Source organism: Triticum dicoccoides, chromosome 5B (genome assembly GCF_002162155.2).
Source record: "Triticum dicoccoides isolate Atlit2015 ecotype Zavitan chromosome 5B, WEW_v2.0, whole genome shotgun sequence".
Lineage (NCBI taxonomy): Eukaryota > Viridiplantae > Streptophyta > Magnoliopsida > Poales > Poaceae > Triticum > Triticum dicoccoides.
Genome location: NC_041389.1, coordinates 207,054,943 through 207,079,408, shown reverse-complemented (window position 1 = coordinate 207,079,408; position 24,466 = coordinate 207,054,943). Strand labels below are relative to the sequence as shown.

General features: G+C 50.8%; 1 protein-coding gene across 1 annotated transcript in view; it reads right to left on the bottom strand.

Annotated features, from left to right (window-relative positions):
* The window catches only part of LOC119309319, a 204,879-nt gene extending 195,827 nt beyond the window's left edge, over window positions 1–9,052 (bottom strand). Inside the window, exon 1 of the mRNA XM_037585345.1 lies at window positions 8,914–9,052. Within this exon, the coding sequence (XP_037441242.1) occupies window positions 8,914–9,052 (139 nt within the window). The remainder of the gene's footprint in view (window positions 1–8,913) is intronic.
* Between the last annotated feature and the right edge of the window lie 15,414 nt (window positions 9,053–24,466).

Below are 24,466 nucleotides of genomic sequence, written 5' to 3'. Positions count from 1 at the left end.
ATTGTCATGGCAGACTTTCAGCTTCAACCTCTGAAACCCGAGGTTTGGAGTGCTTCAATGGATATTATACCATCGGTAAACACCAAAGTATGTTCGGAAACCAAGCAGCCCGGTCATAGTTGCTTGAACAGACAAGTTGTATTCGGGGAGTTATGTTATATTACATTTGATCATAAGAAACATCTTCCAGAGAGAATAGTTCGTTAAAGGTTCCTCTCCCTGGGCCAGCATGCGTTTTTGTGCATGCGGGAGCTATAATGCTAAGAATCACAGTGCACGCTATAATTTGGGGGCTTATATTGCTGCGAGGGCAGTTCATCTTTTGTCCACCGACCAATTATTCCCTTAAGAATGCTAGCTTTTGGCTTCACCCGTCTGAGATACACGTCCGGATAACCCAGTTGTAACAATCGTAGAGGTGCTCCCTTTATGCCCTAACCGAACAAGCGGGAACATACGGCATAAGCACAGGAGCCAGGCAACCCATCTTGGCAAAAACATAAGTCATAAAGGTGCATATAATGGCAAAGACAAGACATATATGAGTAGACAACACATATATACGGTGAGCTTGATGCTCGAAAAATAATAATGATAATAAGCTTCTGTGAAAAGAAGCCCCCAGGTATTATGGGGTATGTACATTTAATGGTGTATGCCCCTCAAGTGTGCGGTTTTCCCAAACACTGGCTAGAAATCGTATAAAAACGAAAAGAAAAAAGGTGAGAGGGAGAAAAGAAGGGACGAAGAAAAAGGTGTAAGTGCGAACTTAGCGTAGAATCTTCGGAGCCGGATGACGTTCCATGGGTTTGATTCCAAACGATTATCCGAAGTGTTGCGAAGGCGATAAGCTCCTCCAGTGAGAACTTCATCTATAATGAAGGGACCCTCCCATTTGGGCTTGACCTTGTCCTTTTTCTTCTCTGGTAGGCGTAGAACGAGTTCGCCGACATTATAAGTCTTTGTCCGTACTTCACTGCTTTGATATCGCCGAGCTTGCTGTTGGTGAAATGCGGAACGAGCCTTCGCGACATCGCGCTCCTCCTCCAAGCCGTCCAGATCGTCCTGCCGATCGAGCTCGACCTCTCTCTCTTCATACATGTGCACTCGAGGCGAGTCATGAATAATGTCGCATGGCAAAACTGCCTCTGCACCGTACACCATGAAAAAAGGTGTATATCCGGTCGTGCGATTGGGCGTGGTCCGCAGCCCCCAGAGTATAGAATCGAGTTCTTCAACCCAGTGCTTGTCTGATTCTTGCAGAGATCGCACTAGTCTAGGTTTGATGCCGCTCATTATCAGGCCGTTAGCCTATTCGACCTGACCATTTGTCTGTGGGTGATATATGGAGGCGTAATCGAGCTTGATGCCCAAATTAGCGCACCAGGTTTCACCTCATCAGCCGTAATGTTAGAACCGTTGTCATTAATGATACTGTGCGGGACACCATAACGGTGTATGACACCGGATATGAAGTCTATAACCGGTCCGGCTTCGGCCATTTTGACTGGTTTGGCTTCTGTCCACTTAGTGAACTTGTCGACCATAACCAGTAAATATTTCCTCTTATGGGTTCCCCCTTTAAGGGGCCCGACCATGTCTAGCCCCTAGACCTCAAAAGGCCAAGCAATGGGAATTGTTCGTAGGGCAGTGGGCGGCATATGGCTTTGATTGGCGAAAAGCTGGCATCCAACACAGCGCTGTACGAGGTCCTGTGCGTCTGCTCGGGCCGTGGGCCAAAAGAAACCCGTAAGGAAGGCCTTACTTACAAGGGCCCGAGCTGCAGTGTGATGGCCACCAAGACCGGCGTGTATTTCAACCAAGAGTTGTTGTCCCTCTTCTTCGGAGATACATCTTTGAAGTACTCCGGTGGTACTTTTCTTGTATAGTTCCCCTTCGTGAACTTTGTAGGCCTTTGAGCGTCGAACAATACGGCGGGCCTCGGTCTGATCATCAGGGAGCTCATTCCTAGTAAGGTAGGCAAGGAAAGGTTCAGACCACGGGGCAATTATAACCATGATTTTGTGGGCTGATGGTGTTATTTCAGTGCCCGAACCCCCGATTACATCGGAACTTGTTCGGAGTCTGGGGCTATGGTCGGCTCCGGACCAGTGTTGCCACTCTCGTCCTACCATTGAAGGAAATATGCCCTAGGGGCAATAATAAAGTTATTATTTATTTCCTTCATTCATGATAAATGTTTATTATTCATGCTAGAATTGTATTGACCGGAAACTTAGTACATGTGTGAATACATAGACAAAACATATAGTCCCTAGTATGCCTTTACTTGACTAGCTCGTTAATGAAAGATGGTTATGTTTCCTAACCATAGCCAAGTGTTGTCATCTGATGAACAGGATCACATCATTAGGAGAATGATGTGATGGACATGACCCATTAGTTAGCTTAGCATTATGATCGTGTTAGTTTCATTGCTACTACTTTCTTCATGACTTATACAAGTTCCTCAGACCATGAGATTATGCAACTCCCGAATACCGGAGGAACACTTTGTGTGCTACCAAACATCACAACGTAAATGGGTGATTATAAAGGTGCTCTACAGGTGTCTCCAAAGGCGTTTGTTGGGTTGGCATAGATCGAGATTAGGATTTGTCACTCCGTGTTTCGGAGAGGTATCTTTGGGCCCTCTCGGTAATACTCATCACTATAAGCCTTGCAAGCATTGTGACTAATGAGTTTGTTGCGGGATGAAGTATTCCGGAACGAGTAAAGAGACTTGTCGGTAACGAGATTGAACTAGGTATTGAGATACCGACGATCGAATCGCGGGCAAGTAACATACCGATGACATAGGGAACAACGTATGTTGTTATGCAGTTTGACCGATAAAGATCTTCGTAGAATATGTAGGAACCAATATGAGCATCCAGGTTCTGCTATTTGTTATTTACCAGAGATGTGTCTCGGTCATGTCTACATAGTTCTCAAACCCGTAGGGTCCGCACGCTTAATGTTCGATGACAATTAGTATTATGAGTTTATGTGTTTTGATATACTGAAGGTAGTTCGGAGTCCCGGATTTGATCACGGACATGACGAGGAGTCTCGAAATGGTCGAGACATAAAGATTGATATATTGGACGACTATGTTTGGACATTGGAATGGTTCCGGGTGAGTTCAGGCATTTACCGGAGTACTGGGGGGTTACCGGAACCCCGAGGGGAGTGTATGGGCCTTATTGGGCCTTAGTGGGAGAGAGGAGGAGGCGGCTAGGTGGAGGGCGCCCCCCCACAAGCCCAATCCGAATTGGGGGGGGGGGGGGCGGCCCCCCTTTCCTTCCCTCTCTCTCCCCCTTCCTTCCTCTCCTACTCCAACTAGGGAAAAGGGGAATCCTACTCCCACTTGGAGTAGGACTCCCCCCTTGGGCGCGCCATAGAGGGCCGGACCTCCCCCTCTTCCACTCCTTTATATACGGGGGAGGGGGCACCCCTTAGACACACAAGTTGACAATTGTTTTAGCCATGTGCAGTGCCCCTCTCCATAGTTACACACCTCGGTCATATTGTCGTAGTGCTTAGGCAAAGCCCTGCGCCGGTAACTTCATCATCACCATCACCACGCCGTCATGTTGATGAAACTCTCCCTCGACCTCAGCTGGATCTAGAGTTCATGGCACATCACCAAGCTGAACGTGTGAAGATCACGGAGGTGTCGTACCTTCGCTGCTAGGATCGGTCGGATCATGAAGACGTACGACTACATCAACCACGTTGTCATAACGCTTCCACTTTCGGTCTACGAGGGTATGTGGACACACTCTCCCCTCTTGTTGCTATGCATCACATAGATAGATCTTGCGTGATCATAGGAAAAATTTGAAATTACCGCGTTCCCCAACGATGGTATCAGAGCCAGGTCTATGTGTAGATGTTATATGCACGAGTAGAACACAAAGAGTTGTGGGCGATAATAGTCATACTGCTTAACATCATGTCATACTTTGATTCGGCGGTATTGTTGGATGAAGCAGCTCAGACCGGCATAACGCATATGCTTACGCGAGACTGGTTCTACCGACGTGCTTTGCACAAAGGTGGCTGGTGAGTGTCTGTTTCTCCAACTTTAGTTGAATCGAGTGTGGCTACACCCAGTCCTTGTTGAAGGTTAAAACAACACACTTGACGAAAAATCGTTGTGGTTTTGATGCTTAGGTAAGAACGGTTCTTGCTAGAAGCCCTTAGAAGCCACGTAAAACTTGCAACAACAAAGTGGAGGACGTCTAACTTGTTTTTGCCGGGCTTGCTGTGATGTGATATGGTCAAGGCATGATGTGATATAAATTGTTGTATGAGATGATCATGTTTTGTAACAGTTATCGGCAACTAGCAGGATCCATATGGTTGTCGCTTTATTATATGCAATGCAATTGCCATGTAATTGTTTTACGTTATCACTAAGCGATAGCAATAATCGTAGTAACAATAGGTGGCGAGACGACAACGATGCTATGATGGAGATCAATGTGTCGCGCCGGTGACGTTGGAGATCATGACAATGCTTCGGTGATGGAGATCATGAGCACCAGATGATTATGACCATATCATGTCACATATTTTGATTGCATGTGATGTTTATCCTTTATGCATCTTATTTTGCTTAGAACGTCGGTAGCATTATATGATGATCCCTTACTAAATTTCAAGATACAAGTGTTCTCCCCGAGTATGCACCGTTGCTACAGTTCGTCGTGCCGAGACACCACGTGATGATCGGGTGTGATAAGCTCTACGTTCACATAGAACGGGTGCAAGCCAGTTTTGCACACGCAGAATACTCGGGTTAAACTTGATGAGCCTAGCATATGCAGACATGGCCTCGGAACACTGAGACCGAAAGGTCGAGCGTGAATCATATAGTAGATATGATCAACATAGTGATGTTCACCATTCAAAACTACTCCATCTCACGTGATGATCGGTCATGGTTTAGTTGATATGGATCACCTGATCACTTAGATGATTAGATGGATGTCTATCTAAGTGTGAGTTCTTAAGTAATATGATTAATTGAACTTTAATTTATCATGAACTTAGTACCTCATAGTATTTTGCATGTCTATGTTGTTGTAGATCAATGGCATCTGCTGACGTTCCTTTAAATTTTAATGCGTTCCTAGAGAAAGCTAAGTTGTAAGATGATGGCAGCAACTACACAGACTGGGTCTGTAACTTGAGGATTATCCTCATTGCTGCACAGAAGAATTACGTCCTGGAAGCACCGCTAGGTGCCATGCCTACTACAGATGCTATTGATGATGTTAAGAACGTCTGGCAGAGCAAAGCTGATGACTACTTGATAGTTCAGTGTGCCATGCTTTACGGCTTAGAATCGGGACTTCAAAGACGTTTTGAACGTTATGGATCATATAAGATGTTCCAAGAGTTGAAGTTAATATTTCAAGAAAATGCCCGAGTTGAGAGATATAAAGTCTCCAACAAGTTCTACAGCTGAAAAATGGAGGAGAATAGATCTATCGGTGGACACATACTCAAAATGTCTGGGTATCATAATCATTTGACTCAGCTGGGAGTTGATCTTCCAGTTGATTGTGTCATTGACATAGTTCTTCAATCACTGCCACCAAGCTATAAAGGCTTCGTGATGAACTATAATATGCAAGGGATGTGATGCGGAGCATCCCTCGCTCATCCCCATGGACGCACCTGCATCTCCCTCGACACCACTTGGACCCATGACAAGAGCTCGAGCAAAGGCTATCGAAGATAAGGTGAACTCGCTCCTCTCCGAACTCCCTCTCCCTACTCACGAGACATGGCTACTACCTCATACGGAGACTCTATGTGTGATCAGGTGCTTGGACGGGAGTCACGGCACAGCTACATTCAATGACCAAGATGGCGAGGACACGAAGCATGAAGATCAAGAAGAAGAGCTGCTTTGGAAGCTACAGGCCCCGGACGACCGGCCTAGTCGTCCGACCCCTGGAGGACACTATAGCCAAGGGAAGAGAAGCCAGCCAGAGCTACAGGCTCCGGACGACTGGCCCAGCCCGGACGTCCGGCCACTCACAGGCTCCAGACGACCGAGCCCTGCCGGACGACCATGCACCTGGCAACAAAACCAAATCTACGGATTTCCGAAGAAGCCCGGACGACCGTGCACCTGCCAAAAGAATGGAATCTACGGACATCCGAAGACCCACAGATGTCGGGGACCCCGCGAGCCTCCAGACGACTGGCGCCCCTCGGACGTCCGGACCCTGGCTGCGTCCAGCTGCGAGCTGAGGCCCATGTACCACTTCACTTCGCCCCTCATTTGCACTATGACTATAAATAGACCAGTCCCAGCTCCTAGCTAGGGTAGCATTGGTTTAGCTCATTGTGATAGAGCATTGCTCATCCGTACAGATCTACTCCTCGTGAGGGACCACACCTCTTCGAAGAAGATCCACCCGGAGAAGACAATCAAGACCTCCTCACGGAGAAGAACGACTCCCTTTGTATCGTCCCTTGTTGACTTTGGATCTCGTGTTACTTTGTGCCTCGACGAGCTAGCACTTGTGTGATCATATTCGTGTCGGTTGAGTGTTTCTCTTGTGTTCCACCATGTTTTCCCTCGTTTCCTTCCGCGCGTTCTTCATGTTCCTCGTAGGGATCCTCTCCAAACGTGAAAGATCGGCTCCATAGGGTTACGCCCTACATCATCTTGGTATCATGAGCCACGTTGATCATGTTTTTGGAGCCCCTACCCCGTGTTTTCTAGCTTGATTTTGTTGTTTTCGTCCTAAATCCGAAAATCCCCACCAAAAATAGCCCCAAATGTTTTTTGTGATTTGTTGGTGAGTTGAAATTTTGTTGGATTTGATCCATGGATTTGTGTTGCCACGTGTGGATCTAGCTTTCCCCACCCTCCCCACCCTTTTCCATCCACAAATCCGCTCGAATTCGACATCACCACTTCCATCCACCCCGAAGTCGTGCAGTTCATCCTGTGCCCGATTTTCGCCCAGGACCCGGACGACCGGACCCCACCGGATGTCCCACGATCGGATGACCGTGACCACCCGGACGTCCGAGCAAACGTGACGAAAATGAAAGTTTCCAGTTCGGCCACCATCACTTCTCCATTTTCCACCACATCTTCCAAACCATTATACCACCACAGCTGCCCACATACACCACCATAATCCCCAATACCTCCTAGGACGATTTTTTCACATTTTGGTCTTTGAGATTTTGAGTTGTGATTCCCGTGTCCTATTGTGTTTCGGCTATATAGGTACGGTTCGACACCATCATCACTACCCCTCATCTTCGCTAAGGACTCATCATCGCCAAGGACGGTAACCTCGACGACATCTTTGTCATACCTTGCAATTGCATTGATAACCACATGGCCTTACATTTGCGTAGCTTACCCATCGAGACTAGCGATTGAGTATTGTCGGCAACATGTCTTGTGCACATTAGTGTTCATACTCCATAGCATACATACCATACCATAGTGGTGCATATCTTGGCATCCTCTTTTGTGTCACAAGGTTGTCATCGCATACACAATTGCTATATATCTTGGTTCGCGAAGTTTTGCATGAGAAAAAAAAGCTCAAAAGTGAAAGTGCCAACAAAGCTTATAAGAAAAGAGGAAAGATAAGCAATGAGCTTATAAGCAAGAACCATAGCATCATACTATAAGATTGTCATAACCGATCATCTTGGATCATATCCCCGAAATACTATACTTATAGCATACTTGGGATAGAGGTCATTGCATTTTCGCCTAGTAGGTTGTGCACAAGTTATGTACCTGCCTATTATGCAATCGTGCTAGCGTCTCTCGTGTATTGTGCAACAAGAGCATTTTCGTGGATTCCACATTTTGGCTCATTCTTGGTTTGCACAATCCCACTTATCTATTTGCGTGTGTGTTTCCGTGTACCTCTACTTGCTTGGTCTACTTGTTGCATTTGCAAATTTGTGAATCTTTTCCAACATTATTGAAGCTCACTTACAATTGCATCAAATTTCGTGCCACCATCCTAACCAAGATCCACCATAAGCTTTTACTTGTGTTGGTGTGAGAACCGACAAGAATTGGTACCAATAGTGCTATTTCATTGTCCGCATTTGAGTGAACTTGATTCATCGTCAACATCGGTCAAGGTACATTTGGTATAAGTTCTTATCCTTCTACCACTTACATTTTTGCTTGGAATGATGGATAGGCCAAGTACTTTTACCAACCCACTCTACATCAAGCAAGACGACGACATGTCATCATTTTTCACCAAGAGCCACCTCTTTAGTGCACAACGAGCGTTGCATCAAGAGCAACAAGCAATGACCGACCGCATCGACAATCTCGCCACCGACTTGCAACTCTCTGAGCAACGTACAAAGGACTACTTCGACAACAAGCATGACGCTCACAAGCAAGAGAATGATGCAAGGACGGACGACATCCACGCCTTGTTGGTGAACTGTCCTCCTTCTACTTCTTCATACTCAAGACGGAGCCGCTCAAGTCGACACTCCGACGACACCTTCTCTGGCTCAAGCACACCGACATCGAACACTCTTCGACGAGCCACGCGTCAAGACCGTCATGCATCTCGCAATCCTCTACACGACAAGCATTCACAAGAACAAGTCGACAAGCAAGTACTTCGTCCTCAACCACACCAAGTTGCTTTTGCACAAGCTCAAGAAGGACAACGTCAATGTTGCCAAGAGGAAGAACGAGCGCATCTACATCAAGAGGAACAAGACGCCGAGGCTCACCGTCTTCAACAACAACAACGTGAAGCACAAGCTCTTGAGGCGCAACGTGCCCTTCAAGAATCAAGTCGAGCCATTTCCAAGCGCAACCGCAATACGCGCAATCAAGAGGAAGCACTTTGAGAAGAAATCCAAGAATGGAACTACCAACCGTGAGTGCAACGTCAAGTTCCTCAAGCTCCTCCACAAGCCCGACAAGTTCCTCCTCGACCTCAAGTTCAACAAGAGCAAGATGATCATGGACTTCCTCCAATCCAACAGCAACTTGATCATGGAATTCCTCCATGCCGAGAGCAACATGAGGTTCATTATCCTCAACGTCAAGGGCGTCATCATCACCCTCGACAACAACACAATGAAGAACAACGCTATGGCAAGCTAAAATTCACAATGCCCAAGTTCAATGGAAGCAATGATCCCGAAGAGTACCTCTCATGGGCATTAAAGGTCGACAAAATCTTTCATTTGCACAACTATGAGGAAGAGAAGAAGATCGCTATGGCATCCCTTGAGTTCCAAGACTATGTGCTCATATGGTGGGAACAAGTCCTTGAGCGCCGAGAAGCAAGAGGTGAGCCACCAATCACCACTTGGGCTCGAATGAAAGATGTCATGCGAGCACGTCTTGTGCCCACCTACTACAACCGTGATCTCTTCAAGAAGTTACAACTCCTCAAGCAAGGAACAAAGAGTGTTGAAGAATACTACAAGGAAATGGAGATAGCCATGATTCGAGCCAATGTCACGGAAGATGACGAACAAACTATGGCACGCTTCTTGAATGGCCTCAATCATCCCATCAAGAAGATTGCCGACTTCCAACACTACCTCAACCTCATTGAGCTCGTTCATCAAGCTACCAAAGCGGAACGCCAAGTGCAAGATGACTTCAAGTACGCCAAGTACTCGTCCAAGACCTATGGCTTCTCCAACAACCAAGCTTCAACGACTCCTCCAACTTCTACCTCAACCAAGCCATCTACAAGCAACGACGACAAGTCAAGTTACAAGAAAACTTCGATAAGCTCAAGTCGTCTTCCTCCTCCTACAAGCAACTTCAAGCCGCGCGCATCATCATCTACTCCGACCGATGAGACCATCAAGACAAGCTCCTTCAAGTGTTTCACTTGCGGCGGCCGAGGCCACAAGTCCTTCCAATGCACAAACAAGAGGACCATGATGCTCAATGATGATGGAACCTATGACTCCATGAGTGACGAAGAAATGGAAGCCCTTGAGCGAGTGGCCATGCACCGGCGCGTGAACAAGGATGAAGATGATCAAGTCTTTTGTGATGAGGATTTGAGCCCCGCTCTCGTTGTCTCCAAAGTTTTGACTCTTCAACATTAACAAGAAGACGACCAACGATGCCACATCTTCCACACAAAGGCCGACATCAGTGGAAGGTCCGTCAAGGTCATCATCGATGGAGGTAGTTGTCACAAGTTGGCAAGTGAAGAACTGTGCTCCAAGTTACAATTGGTCAAGATGAAGCACCTGCACCCATACAAGGTCCAGTGGCTAAGCGATTCTGGCACTATACGAGTTGAGCATACGGTCCAAGTCTCCTTCAGGATTGGCGCATATGAGGACACTTTGGAGTGTGATGTCATCCCGATGTCCGTTTGCCACCTCCTTCTTGGTCGACCATGGCAATTCGACTGCAGCGTCATCCACAATGGGTGTACCAATCACTATAGCTTCAAGATGAAAGGGAAGGAGTATGTGCTACGACCTATGTCTCCTAGTCAAGTGATAGCTGACAAGCAAGCCACCCATCGTGGAGAGAAGAGTGATAAAGTGATCCACCAAAAAGAGAGTGAGAGCCACAAGCCAAAACCGAGTGCCTCCACGATGAGAGACAAGAAAAACTTAGTCCTATTTGCCACCAAAAGAGAGATGAGAGAAGTGTGTGAGAACCCATCGAGTGTTATGCACTTTGTCCTTGTGTGCAAGGATGGAGAACCAAAAACTAACACCTCTCACGATCTACCTTTAGTGTTATCTTCCATTTTGCAGGAATTCCAAGATGTTTTCCCCGATGAGCTACCTCCGGGTCTACCTCCTCTACAGGGCATTGAGCACCGAATCGACCTCATCCCCAGATTAACTCTTCCAAACTAAGCTCCATACCGCGTCAACCCCGAAGAAACTAAGGAGATCCAACGGCAAGTACAACAACTAATCGACAACGGTCATGTACGTGAAAGCTTAAGCCCTTGTGTTGTTCCCGTTATACTTGTGCCCAAGCAAGACGGTAGTTTCCGCATGTGCTCGGATTGTAGACCCATCAATGCTATTACCGTGCGCTATAGGCATCCCATTCCTCGCCTAGATGATATGCTTGATAACTTAGTGGTGCCACCATTTTCTCAAAAATCGATCTTAAAAGTGGCTATTACCAAATCCACATACAAGAAGGTGATGAATGGAAAACCGCTTTCAAAACCAAATTTGGCTTGTACGAGTGGTTAGTTATGCCTATGGGGTTATGAGAAGCTCCCAGAACTTTCATGCGTCTTATGCATTTTGTGCTTCGGCCGTACATTGGAGTGTTTGTTGTGGTTTACTTTGATGATATTCTTGTGTTTAGCAAATCCATGAAAGAGCATCTAAAGCATGTTAGGGCTGTTTTGCAAACGCTTCGCAAGGAACGTCTTTATGCCAACATGAAAAAGTGCATGTTTGGTGTTGACAAACTTGTTTTCTTTGGTTTCGTTGTCTCTTCCAAGGGTGTCCATGTTGATGAATCTAAAATTGAAGCAATTAAAACTTGGCCCCAACCCACCAATTTGCAACAAGTGCGTAGTTTTCTTGGACTTGCGGGTCTTTATCGTTGCTTTGTGAAGGATTTTAGCACTATTGCCGCTCCTTTGCATGCCTTGAGTAAGAAGAATGCTCCTTTTGTTTGGGGATCTCTGCAATCCACCGCTTTTGATGAGCTCAAGTCTTTGCTTACTCATGCTCCAATTCTTGCTTTGCCCAACTTTCACAAACTTTTGAGGTTCATTGTGATGCAAGTGGTACCAGAATTGGCGGAGTTTTGATGCAAGAAAAATGAGCCATTGCTTATTTTAGTGAAAAACTCTCCGGTGCTCAACTTAACTATCCCATCTATGACAAAGAATTGTATGCTTTAGTTCATGTGCTGCATGTTTGGGAACATTATCTTAGACCTCATGAGTTTGTCATCCATACCGATCATGAAACGCTTAAGTACTTAAAAGGTCAAACTAAGTTGAACAAGCGTCATGCCAAATGGAGTGAATTTATTGAATCTTTCCCCAATGTGATCAAGTACATTAAGGGTAAGGAAAATGTAGTTGCGGATGCGCTTTCACGCATATGCACGCTTGTCACTAAACTTGAGTTGAATGTTATTGGCTTTGAGCACATAAAAGACTTGTATGCGAATGATCCTTATTTTGCTAATCCTTATGCTAAGTGTTTGACGCATACATCTTGAGAACGATATTACATCAAGGATGATTATCTTATGAGAGCTAACAAACTTTGCATTCCCGAGTCTTCTCTTCGTTTGCTCCTTTTGCAAGAGGCTCATGGAGGCGGACTCATGGGACACTTTGGACGCGACAAGACATTTGCCATGCTCTCCAAGAACTATTTTTGGCCCAAGATGTTCCGCGACGTCTCACGCTTCACCAACCGATGCTCTACATGTTGCAAATCTAAGTCTAAAGCTCAATCCCATGGTCTTTACATGCCTCTTCCTATTCCGTATCAACCTTGGGAAGACATTAGCATGGATTTTGTACTTGGTTTGCCTAGAACTCAAAATGGCAAGGATTCCGTGTTTGTTGTTGTGGACCGATTTTCTGAGATGGCACATTTCATTCCTTGCAACAAGATAGACGATGTTTCACATGTCGCCAATCTCTTTTGTAGGGAAATCTTGCGACTCCACGGAGTACCAAAGACAATCGTCTCCAATCACGACGTCAAGTTCTTGAGTTACTTTTGGAAGACGCTATGCGCCAAGCTCAGAATCAAGCTCTTGTTCTCGTCCGCATACCATCCGCAAACCGACGGCCAAATGGAGGTGATGAACCGAACGCTCTCCACTCTACTTCGCGTGTTGATCAAGAGGAACATCAATGAGTGGGAGAAGTGTCTACCCATCGTCGAGTATGCCTACAACCGTGCAACACATTCGACTACCGGCAAGTCCCCTTTCGAGGTTGTCTACGGCTTCAACCCATTGTCCCCATTGGACATTCTACCTCTTCCTCTACAAGAGCGCACCAACCTCGATGCGAGTGCACGATCAAGCTACATCAAGAAGATGCACGAAGATACAAGGCACACCATCGAGCGCCAAGTACAACGACTAGCGTCCAAGCTCAACGTCAACAAGCAACCCATGATCTTCAACATTGGCGATCTTGTGTGGCTACACCTTCGCAAGGACCGCTTCCCCAATGAACGCAAGTCCAAACTTCTACCTAGAGCCGATGGACCCTTCAAGGTGCTAGCACACTACAACAACAACGCCTACAAGATCGACCTCCCATGAGACAAGTACAACGTGAGCGACATCTTCAACATCAAGGACCTCTCGCCATACCATGGTGATGAAACTTTTGATTTGAGGTCGGATCTTTCCAAAGGGGGGAGATGATGCGGAGCATCCCTCGCTCATCCCCATGGACGCACCTGCATCTCCCTCGACACCACTTGGACCCATGACAAGAGCTCGAGCAAAGGCTATCGAAGATAAGGTGAACTCGCTCCTCTCCGAACTCCCTCTGCCTACTCATGAGACATGGCTACTACGTCATACAGAGACTATGTGTGATCAGGTGCTTGGACGGGAGTCATGGGACAGCTACATTCAATGACCAAGATGGCGAGGACAACAAGCGTGAAGATCAAGAAGAAGAGCTGCTTTGGAAGCTATAGGCCGCGGACGACCGGCCTGGCCCGGACGTCCGACCCCTGGAGGATGCTACAGCCAAGGGAAGAGAAGCCAGCCAGAGCTACAGGCTCGGACGACCGGCCCAGCCCGGACGTCCGGCCACTCCCAAGCTCCGGACGACCGAGCCCTTCCGGACGACCGTGCACCTGCCAACAGAACCAAATCTACGGATTTCCGAAGAATCCCGGACAACCGTGCACATGCCAACAGAATGGAATCTACGGACATCCAAAGACCCACGGACGTCCGGGACCCCGCGAGCCTCGGGACGTCCGGACCCTGGCTGCGTCCAGCTGCGGGCTGAGGCCCATGTACCCCTTCACTTCGCTCCTCATTTGCACTATGACTATAAATAGACCACTCCCACCTCCTAGCTAGGGTAGCATTGGTTTAGCTTATTGAGATAGAGCATTGCTCATCCGTACGGATCTACTCCTCGTGAGGGACCGCACCTCTTCAGAGAAGATCCACCCGGATTCAAGACCTCCACCCGGAGAAGACAATCAAGACCTCCTCACGGAGAAGAACGGCTCCCTTTGTATCGTCCCTTGTTGACTTTGGATCTCGTGTTACTTTGTGCCTCAATGATCTAGCACTTGTGTGCTCATATTCGTGTCGGTTGAGTGTTTCTCTTGTGTTCCACCGTGTTTTCCCTCGTTTCCTTCCGCGCGTTCTTCGTGTTCCTCGTAGGGATCCTCTCCAAATGTGAAAGATCGGCCCCATAGGGTTCCGCCCTACATCAGGATGAACAACACTATTCCTGAGCTCTTCGCGATGCTAAAAGCCGCGGAGGTAGAAATCAAAAAGGAGCATCATGTGTTGATGGACAATAAGACCACTAGTTTCAAGAAAAATGGCAAAGGGAAGAAAGGGAACTTAAGGAAGAACGGCAAAACAGTTGCTGCTCAACAAAAGAAACCCAAGTCTGGACCTAAGCCTGAAACTAAGTGCTTCTACTGCAAAGGGACTAGTCACTGGAAGCGGAACTGCCCCAAGTATTTGGCGGATAAGAAGGATGGCAAAGTGAAAGATATATTTGATATACATGTTATTGATGTGTACTTAACTAATGCTCGCAGTAGCGCCTGGGTATTTGATACTGGTTCTCTTGCTCATATTTGCAACTCAAAACAGGGGCTACGGATTAAGCGAAGATTGGCTAAGGACGAGGTGACGATGCATGTGGGAAATGGTTTCAAAGTCGATGTGATCGCGGTCGGCACACTACCTCTACATCTACCATCGGGATTAGTTTTAGACCGGAATAATTATTATTTGGTGCCAGCGTTGAGCATGAACATTATATCTGGATCTTGTTTAATGCAAGACAGTTATTCATTTAAATCAGAGAATAATGGTTGTTCTATCTATATGAGTAATATCTTTTATGGTCATCCACCCCTGCTGAGTGGTCTATTTTTGTTGAATCTCAATAGTAATGATACACATATTCATAGTGTTGAAGCCAAAAGATTGAAGTTTAATAATGATAGTGCAACTTATTTGTGGCACTGCCGTTTGGGTCATATCGGTGTAAAGCGCATGAAGAAACTCCATGCTGATGGACTTTTGGAATCAATTGATTATGAATCACTTGGTGCTTGCGAACCGTGCCTTATGGGCAAGATGACTAAAACTCCGTTCTCCGGAACAAAGGAATGAGCTACTGACTTGATGGAAATAATACATACCGATGTATGCAGTCCAATGTGTATTGAGGCTCGTGGTGGGTATCATTATTTTCTTACCTTCACAGATGATTTGAGCAGATATGGTTATATCTACTTAATGAAGCATAAGACTAAAACATTTGAAAAGTTCAAAGAATTTCAGAGTGAAGTGGAAAATCATCGTAACAAGAAAATAAAGTTTCTACGATCTGATCGTCGAGGAGAATATTTGACTTATGAGTTTGGTCTTCATTTGAAACAACATGGAATAGTTTCACAATTAACGCCAACTGGAACAGCACAGCGAAATGGTGTGTCCGAATGTCGTAACCGTACTTTATTGGATATGGTGCGATCTATGATGTCTCTTATTGTCGGTGTACAAAAGTAGGGGCTCTCCTTTGTACCCATTTACTTGTGCACGGGCAGTCAGAGCCAACAATCAAGCAGTGCCAAGATAGAGACACAAGAAGCAAGAGGGTGAGGTAGGCTCCCCCGGCAAGACCCTTGGTGGTGCAGCCTCCGCAGCCCCGGCAAGACCCTTGTCGGGGAAACTTGCCCAATGCCAGCAGAGCGTGCCACCCTTGAGCCCAAGGGTTCCAACGCCATCAACCACATTGGAACCATGGCTCGGGAGGTCCCTCTATGGTGGCATGGAGATCTTCGTGAAGATCATAAACACACAAGATCAGATAAGCACCAGAAGACGATGATCCTCGGCAAGATCCTTACCGAGGGAATCCACGAGACCTCCGGCAAGATCCTTGCCTGGGACGACCGCGATGCCACGGCAAGACCCTTGCTGGGGCCCCGGCAAGACCCTTGCCGAGGACATCAGCGGGGCCACAGCCGGGGCCGCACCTGCCAAGACTCCACCGCCGTTCCCATGCAGCTGCCAGCCCAGCCAGCTAGGCGAGCACCTGCGTGGTGACGTGCGGCCTCTAGGCCAACTCAGCAAGCACCTACGTGGTGGCATGTAGATCTTTGTGAAAACCCTGCCACCGTACTAGTTCAGCAGCCTGCCAGCGTACATGGTGCTGCACACCTTGTTGGCCAGGACGTGTGTCGAGGCAAGGCGAAGCGGCGACAGCAAGAAGGGCACGTCGGCAGCGCATTAAATGCGCTTGCCCGACAGTGCTAGAGGATAGACTCAGTCACTATATGCACTTTCCACCTCTTGTGTGCCACAGTGGCGTCCCCTTTTTCCTATAAAAGGTGGCCCGAGGCATACTGGAGGAGGATTCGGCTTTTTGGACTATGCACGCACTGTAGCTAGTTCAGGAGCTCAAGAACACTCAAATATACACCAAAGCAGGACTAGGGTATTACTCATTCTCACGGCCCGAACCTGGGTAAACGATCTTTGTGCTGGCTCCTAGACCCGTTCTTTCCACAACCTCGCGCCCGCCGACCGTAGTAGGGATTCCTGTGATCCCATAGGTGTCGTTTCCACCGACATCTTTGGCGCGCCAGGTAGGGGAGCACAATTGTAAAAATCCAGTCTAAATGCTGGTTTAGCAGTTCTTCATCGCCATGGCTTCCAAGCAAGAAGGCGACCGAACGAGCGGCACCATTTGCGGATGCAGTGAACGCTCACGCAGCGATAGAAAAGCTATGTCGCGCAAAACTTTGAGCAATTCTTTTTATATAAGATTATTCTCCTTGGAGATCCTTTCCTCTGTATGAGAAACCTGCACGCAAAGGGGCCCTTCCACTATTGGCAACGCCCTTGTTCTGTTTCGAATCCGCTCAACAATTCAAGCGGCTGCGTCGAGAACGGTAGGGTGGCCTTCTGCTATTGGCAACGCTCTCGTTCTATCTCGAGTTCGCTCGACAGTTCGAGCGGCTGCGCTGAGAACGGTAAGGTGGTTCGCCTGGCAGCAAGCACACCCGGCAGGCTATTGGGGATCCGTCCTCAGTGCGTCGTGGCCTGGGTTTACGCGCCGGCAAGCCTACCCAATTAACGTAGGGTGGACATACGAAAAGCGATCAAACTGGAAAATAACATGCATCATTTCAAAATACTGCAGAGTTATATTACATCAATTGTTGTTGCGGTTCTAACTAAAGAAAAAATTGTCTTGATCGTGAACTTGCAGCGGCGATGAGAAACGGGGCGCCTAGTCCCGGCGCTGGCCTTCAATCCTCTAAATTCCGTCGACGCGGCTGATGATGGGCTTGATACGCTCCTCGAGCGGCGCGAGGTCCACATCCTCCGGCAAGCTCTCCAGCGCGGTGTCATAGTCGAGGTTGGCGTTCCAGTACGCCACCTTGGTGAGGACCTTAGTCAGGGCACCCCGGCAAAGCTGCCGGGCCTCATTGGCCAGAGAGCTCGCTCTGTTAGAGCGAAACAGCTCCATGGCTCCAAGAATGCCCTCGAAGAATAGGGCCAGCTTGGCGTTGGGACTCACGTTCGGCTCCGGGGCATACCTCACGTTTGGCATCCCTATGACAGCCAGCTTCTTGGTGATCCTGCCGGCGACGTCGGCGAGGCGGCTGATCCAGAGGTTTTCTCCCTTCACGAAATCCTCGGTTCGTCGACAACCTCGAGCCCGACGGCGGCGAGCACTTCGTCATCAAAAACCTCCCCCTCGGCCGGTGCCCTGGTGCCCGCCGTCCCTGGAAGGTGGACGAACAGGTCGTCGCCCACCTTCAAGTACCTACCCGAGCCAGACGCGACGAAGGAGGAGCGTTGATCGTCGCCCACCCCCTCCTTGGCAGCAGCCTTGCCGGCCTCCCCGACAGGCCCATTGTTGGCCTCCTCGGCGGTGCCCTTGCCGGCCTCCTTGGCAGCAGCCTTGTCGGTCCCTCCGGCAGGCCCCTTGGCGGCATCCTCAGCAGCAGTCTCGATGGCCTCCTCGGTGGCGATCTTGTCGGCCTCGGCCTCAGCGTCCCTGGTGACCTCCGTGATGACGGTGTCGATGTCCTCCCGGTCCGCCGAGGGAGGATCTGGACACCGAGAAGGGGAGTGAGGCGAGGCCGAGACCAAGTTTCAAAAAGAAAGAAGAAAAAGCAAGGACAAAAAGTAAATGACTTACCCGTGCCGGGCTAGGAAGAAGTGGCTCCCTCCCCCCAACATCCGTCGCCGGGATGGGGCCACCAGCGCCCAAGTTCACCTCCTGCTCCTTCGTGCGCATGGGCTCGGTGCTTGGCGCCCTTGCCGGGGACACCCATGGGGCGGCGTGGTGGATGGGGGCGCGTGTTGGGGGTGGCCCTCAGTGGCTCCTCCTGCTGTCGTCCTCCTCCTGCGGCCACGGCAAGGTTAGTGCCAAGAGATCATACCCCGACGCACGTTGATGAGGAGTGAGTGGTAATCGCACGCTGGGGGCTGAGCCGGGGGCTGATGTTCGGGCTGATCTCCACCACCAGCGTGCGCGAAGCGGCCGCCAGGGGCTGGTCGCCCGCCGATGCCCTGGCCCTCTTCGCCACCCTCTAGGCCATCGTCTCCCTGTCCCTGCAAATATGAAAACAAGTCTAGAAAAGCAGGGCGGTCTGAAAGAACGGAAGTGACGAAGGGCATACACTTACTCATCCTCCGCCTCCTCTCCCACTGCCTTCCTTTTTCTCGTTTGGCTGAGAGACCCAAAATTGAAGACGACCTCTATGTCGACATCTGAGGGAGGAAGGGAATGCGATGGAATCCGGCAACGCTTGGACGAGGAAGAGGCGGTCGCTTTCTTATTCACCACCGCGGTCTTCGCCGCCTTCTTCGCTGTCACGACCCTCATCTGGTGCAAGGACTCCCCCTAGGCCCCTTGCCGTAGCTCGGTCCTGCCGGGCCGGACCGGCTCGCCAGAGCTGGCCAACCGCAAGACACACCTTTTCCCCGTGGCCGAAGGGTTGTCGGCCTCGGCCTCTTCCTCGATCGACTTCTCGACCACCTCCTCAACAAGGGGGCCTCGGTGTTGACACTGCTGGCCTACCCGACAGACCCTACCCACTGGGCGAGCTCCCTCTCCTTCGTGGCCGCCTCGGCCTCGTCCTCCCAGCCGCCAGCGCTGCGGTCCTCCCTGGCGAGCTCCACCTCCGCCACCCTGGCGATGATGTTGTCCAGCTCTGCCTGGGTGGTGTCCTGGATGAGCAGCGGCTCGTCGTGGTCATAGCCCTCCAACAAGTTTCCAATGAACTCCTGCACTTTGCATGCTGGGCGCTCGGCCCAGGATGGGTCGAGGTCGTGCGCGTTGAAGACCGGCATCATATCGAGGATGGCGGACTGGCAAGAGTTGTTGCTCAGCGGGACCACTACTGCCGGCAACCCAAACAGGGGCCCCTTGACGGCCTTGCCGGCCTTCGCGGGCCTACCTGTACTCTCCACCCAGTCGTCGCTGTACACGTCAGGCTGGAAGAGCCTTTGGTAGAAATAGGCGTGCCCCATCACCGTGAAGTTATGCTTCAGGCCGGGGCAGAGCCTCGTGATGTCAACTGCATTCCTGAAGTCCTAGGCCGACCTCCCTTTGTTATGCAGTGGGGCGATTCGGCGATGGATGAAGTCCGCCCCAATCATCTCAAGGTTGAGCCCGGCCATGGTAAGGCGATGAATCCTGGTGGCGGCGATCGAAAGCTTCCTGTCGTCGGCGTCAAGTTCACTCCAGTCCCTGTGGCGGGTCGGAGGGCTCTGACAAACCCGACAGAACTCCGGCGGGTTCTTCCCTCGATCCAGCACCACCGGCCCCGCCACTCCTCCCACCTCTCCTTTTGGGCACCCTCCGGATACGTGCCTTTCTCTTGGACACTCGGGATCCAGGAGATGCTTCCGGAGATGGTGCCCCCTGGTTGGAGGCGAGGGTAGAAGTAGTGGCGAAAAAGTGTCGTGCTGGGGAGCACCCCGGCAAAGTCGTCACAGAGGTGGGCAAAGAGAGCCATGCAAGCCACGGTGTTCGGTGTGAGATCCAAAAGACAGAAGCCGAAGGTGCGCATGGCGTCGTTGAAGAAGTCAGAGAAAGGGGGGCAGAGCCCGCAGGAGAAGAAATCAACAAAAAAGGGGTACCGATTTGGGCCGGCCTTGACGCAATCGGCAGGGTTGACGCTCGTGGCAGCGTGCCCCATCGTCTTCTTCCCCCACAGGGGTAAGAAGAAGTCCTTGAGGTGGATCGCATCGACCGTCGACAGGAGGAAGTAGGTGATCTGCGCCCATTGCACCGCCACCTCACTCTCTAGCGCCTCCCTATCCCCGGGATCCTTGGCCGCCCCCTTGCCCTTGCTGGTTTTGGGCGCCATGGCGGCTGGAAGGAGACGAAGGATCAAGAGTAATGGTGGCACAACGGCGACGATCAAAAGCAAGAGCTTGAGTAGGAAGAAGATAGGGATGGCGGTTCCGAGATTGGAGAAGGCGCAGAGGCTAAATGAGCAGCGCGCCTGCGGTTCTTCCTTTTTATGGGGAAGGCGCGGGCCGCCTATTAACCATTTACTGCGACATGACGCCTGCATGCACCTAGCGCCCCACGCATGCCCCCCACGTCACGCACAACTCTCCATGTCGCGCATTCAACATGGGTCATGGGGAAGCGCAGTGGACTAAGAAATTACCGCGGTAAAAATCCGCCCCACCTGCCCGCGCATCATTCTGGGCCTAGGCCAACAATGCGTCGTGCTTATGTGTGGCCCAGGACCGGGGGCTCCTATCGGTGTACAAAAGTAGGGGCTCTCCTTAGTACCCCTTTACTTGTGCACGGGCAGTCAGAGCCACGCCCACGGCCACACTTAGCAGGGCAGAGGAGGGAAGCCAAAGTCACAAGACAATCAAGCAGCGCCAAGACAGAGACACAAGAAGCAAGAGGACAAGGTAGGCAGCCCCGGCAAGAGCCTTGCCGGGGCAACTTGCCCAACACCAGCAGAGCGCGCCACCCTTGAGCCCAAGGGTTCCAACGACATCAACCACATTGGAACCAAGGCTCGGGAGGTGCCTCTATGGCGGCATGCAGATCTTCATGAAGATCATAAACACACAAGATCAGATAAGGACCAGAAGACGATGATCCTCGGCAAGATCCTTGCCGACGGAATCCGCAAGACCTCCGGCAAGATCCTTGCCGGGGATGACCGCGATGCCACGGCAAGACCCTTGCCGGGGCCCCGGCAAGACCCTTGCCGAGGACATCAGTGGGGCCGCAGCTAGGCCTGCACCTACCAACACTCCACCGCCGTTCCCATGCAGCTGCCAACCCAGCCAGCTAGGCGACCTACGTGGCGCCGTGCGGCCTCTAGACCAACTCAGCAAGCTCCTGCGTGGTGGCATGCTTCGTGAAGACCCTGCCACTGCACCAGCTTAGCAGCCTGCCAGCCTACATGGTGCCGCATGCGTCGTTGGCCAGGACGCGTGTCAGGCAAGGCGAAGCGGCGACAACAAGAAGGGCACGTCGGCAGCGCATTAAATTTGTTTGTCCGATAGTGCTAGAGGATAGACTCAGCCACTGTATGCACTTTCCACCTCCTGTGTGCCACTGTGGCGTCCCCTTTTTCCTATAAAAGGAGCCCCAAGGCATACTAGAGGGGGATTCGGCTTTTTGGACTACGCACGCACCGTAGCTAGTTCAAGAGCTCAAGAACACTCAAATATACACCAAAGCAGAACTAGGGTATTACACATTCTCGCGGCCCGAACCTGGGTAAACGATCTTTGTGCTGGCTCCTAGACCCGCTCTTTCCGCAACCTCACGCCCGCCGACCGTAGTAGGGATTCCTGTGATCCCATACGTGTCATTTCCACCGACATCTTTGGTGCGCCAGGTAGGGGAGCTCAGTTGTGAAAATCTGGTCTAGCAGCTGGTTTAGCAGTTCTTCATCGCCATGGCTTCCAAGGAAGAAGGCGACCGAATGAGCGGCATCATTTGCAGATGCAGTGAACGCACGCGCAGCGACAGAAAAGCTAAGTCACGCAAAACTTTGAGCAATTCTTTTTATATAAGATTATTCTCCTTGGAGATCCTTCCCTCTCTATGAGAAACCTGCACGCAATGGGGCCCTTCCACTATTGGCAATGCCCTTGTTCTGTTTCGAATTCGCTCAACAGTTCAAGCGGCTGCGTCGAGAATGGCAGGGTGGCCTTCTGCTATTGGCAACGCTCTTGTTCTGTCTTGAGTCCGCTTGATAGTTCGAGCGGCTGCGCTGAGAACGGTAAGATGGTTCGCCTGGCAGCAAGCACACCCGGAAGGCTATTGGGGATCTGTCCTCAGGGTGCCACGGCCTGGGTTTACGCGCCGGCAAGCCTACCCAATTAACGTAGGGTGGACATACAAAGAGAGATCAAACTGGAAAATAACATGCATCATTTCAAAATACTGCAGAGTTATATTACATCAATTGTTGCTGTGGTTATAACTAAAGATAAAAAATTTCTTGGTCGTGAACCTGCAGTGGCGATGAGAAAAAGGGTGCCTAGTCCGGGCGCTGGCCTTCAATCCTCTCAACTCCATCGACGCGGCTGATGATGGGCTTGATACGCTCCTCGAGCGGCGCGAGGTCCACATCCTCCGGCAAGCTCTCCAGCGCGGCATCGTAGTCGAGGTTGGGGTTCCAGTACGCCACCTTGGTGAGGACCTTGGTCAGGACACCCCCGCAAAGCTGCCGGGCCTCATTGGCCAGAGAGCTCGCTTTGTTAGAGCAAAACTGCTCCAGGGCTCCAAGAACGCCCTCGAAGAACAGGGTCAGCTTGGCGTTGGGACTCACATTCGGCTCCGGGGTGTACCTCACGTTTGGCATCCCAATGGCAGCCAGCTTTTTGGTGATCTTGCCAGCAACGTCGGTGAGGCGGCTGATCTAGAGGTTGTCGCCCTTCACGCAATCCTCGTGGTTGGCGGCGTCATTCCTCTGCAGCTGCCTCTCCTTCTCCAGATTCTTGGTAAGGGTCTCCTATTGGGCCCTGACCTTCGAAAGCGTCCCCTCAGGGCCCTCCAGCTTCAGCTTCAGGTCTTTGATGGAATGGTTGGCTTGCGAGAGTAGCTCGGCCTTGCCGAGGACTTCGGCCTGCGCCTCTGTCAAGCCGCAGCTGACCGTGTCTTTCTCCTTCCCCTGCTCCTGGGCCTTGTTCTTTAGGTCGTCCCGCTCCACCTCCAGCTCTTTCATCTTGTCGCCGTGGACCACGCTTGAGAATAGAGTGCCTCCTTGTGCCTCTGCTCTAGCTCCCGGGTCCGCTGCATGACGAGCTTCTCGACCTGCTCGTCCTTGCCGTGGAGTGTAACGGCGAGTGCCGCCTCACGAGCGGCGAGGTCCTCCTCCTTGGAGTTCAGCTCGGCCTGGTGCTACTGTCGGGCGGCCTCGTCCCTGGCGGCATGTTCCCTCGCTGCCTCCTGGGCCTTCTCGACGTCAGCCTGCTTCAAGATGAGATCTTGCTTGCGCTCGGCCAGCTGATCTTGGGCAACCTTCAGTTCTTCATGGGCCTGGCAGAACCGGGCCTGCGTCTCGGCGACACGCTCCTCGAGATCCGCCTCCGCCTTGTCCGCCGCCGCCACCCTGGACTTCACCTTGTCTAGACGGGCGCAGTGGAGCGCCTGGAGCTTCCAGAAGCGGCGCCCATGGCCCGAATAAGTTGCTCCTCTTGGGAACGCGCCACCGGCGCTCGGTTCGTCGACAACCTCGAGCCCAACGGCGGCGAGCGCTTCGTCGTCAAAAACCTCCCCCTCGGCCGGTGCCTTGGTGCCTACAGTCGCTTGAAGGTGGACGAACAGGTCGTCGCCCACCTTCAAGTACATGCCCGAGCCAGAGGTGGCGGAGGAGGAGGGTTGATCATTGACCACCCCCTCCTTGGCAGTAGCCTTGCCTGCCTCCCCGGCAGGCCCCTTGCCAGTCTCCTCGGCAGCAGCCTTTCCGGTCCCTCCGGCAGGCCCCTTGGCGGCATCCTCAGCAGCAGTCTCGGTGGCCTCCTCGGCGGCAATCTTGTCGGCCTCGGCCTCAGCATCCCAGGCGACCTTCATGATGACGGTGTCGATGTCCTCCCGGTCTGCCGAGGGAGGATCTGGACACCGAGCAGGGGAGTGAGGCGAGGCCGAGACCAAGTTTCAAAAAGAAAGAAGAAAAAGCAGGGATAGAAAGTAAATGACTTACCCGTGCCAGGCTGGGAAGAAGTGGCTCCCTCCCCGCCAACATTCGTCGCCGGGAC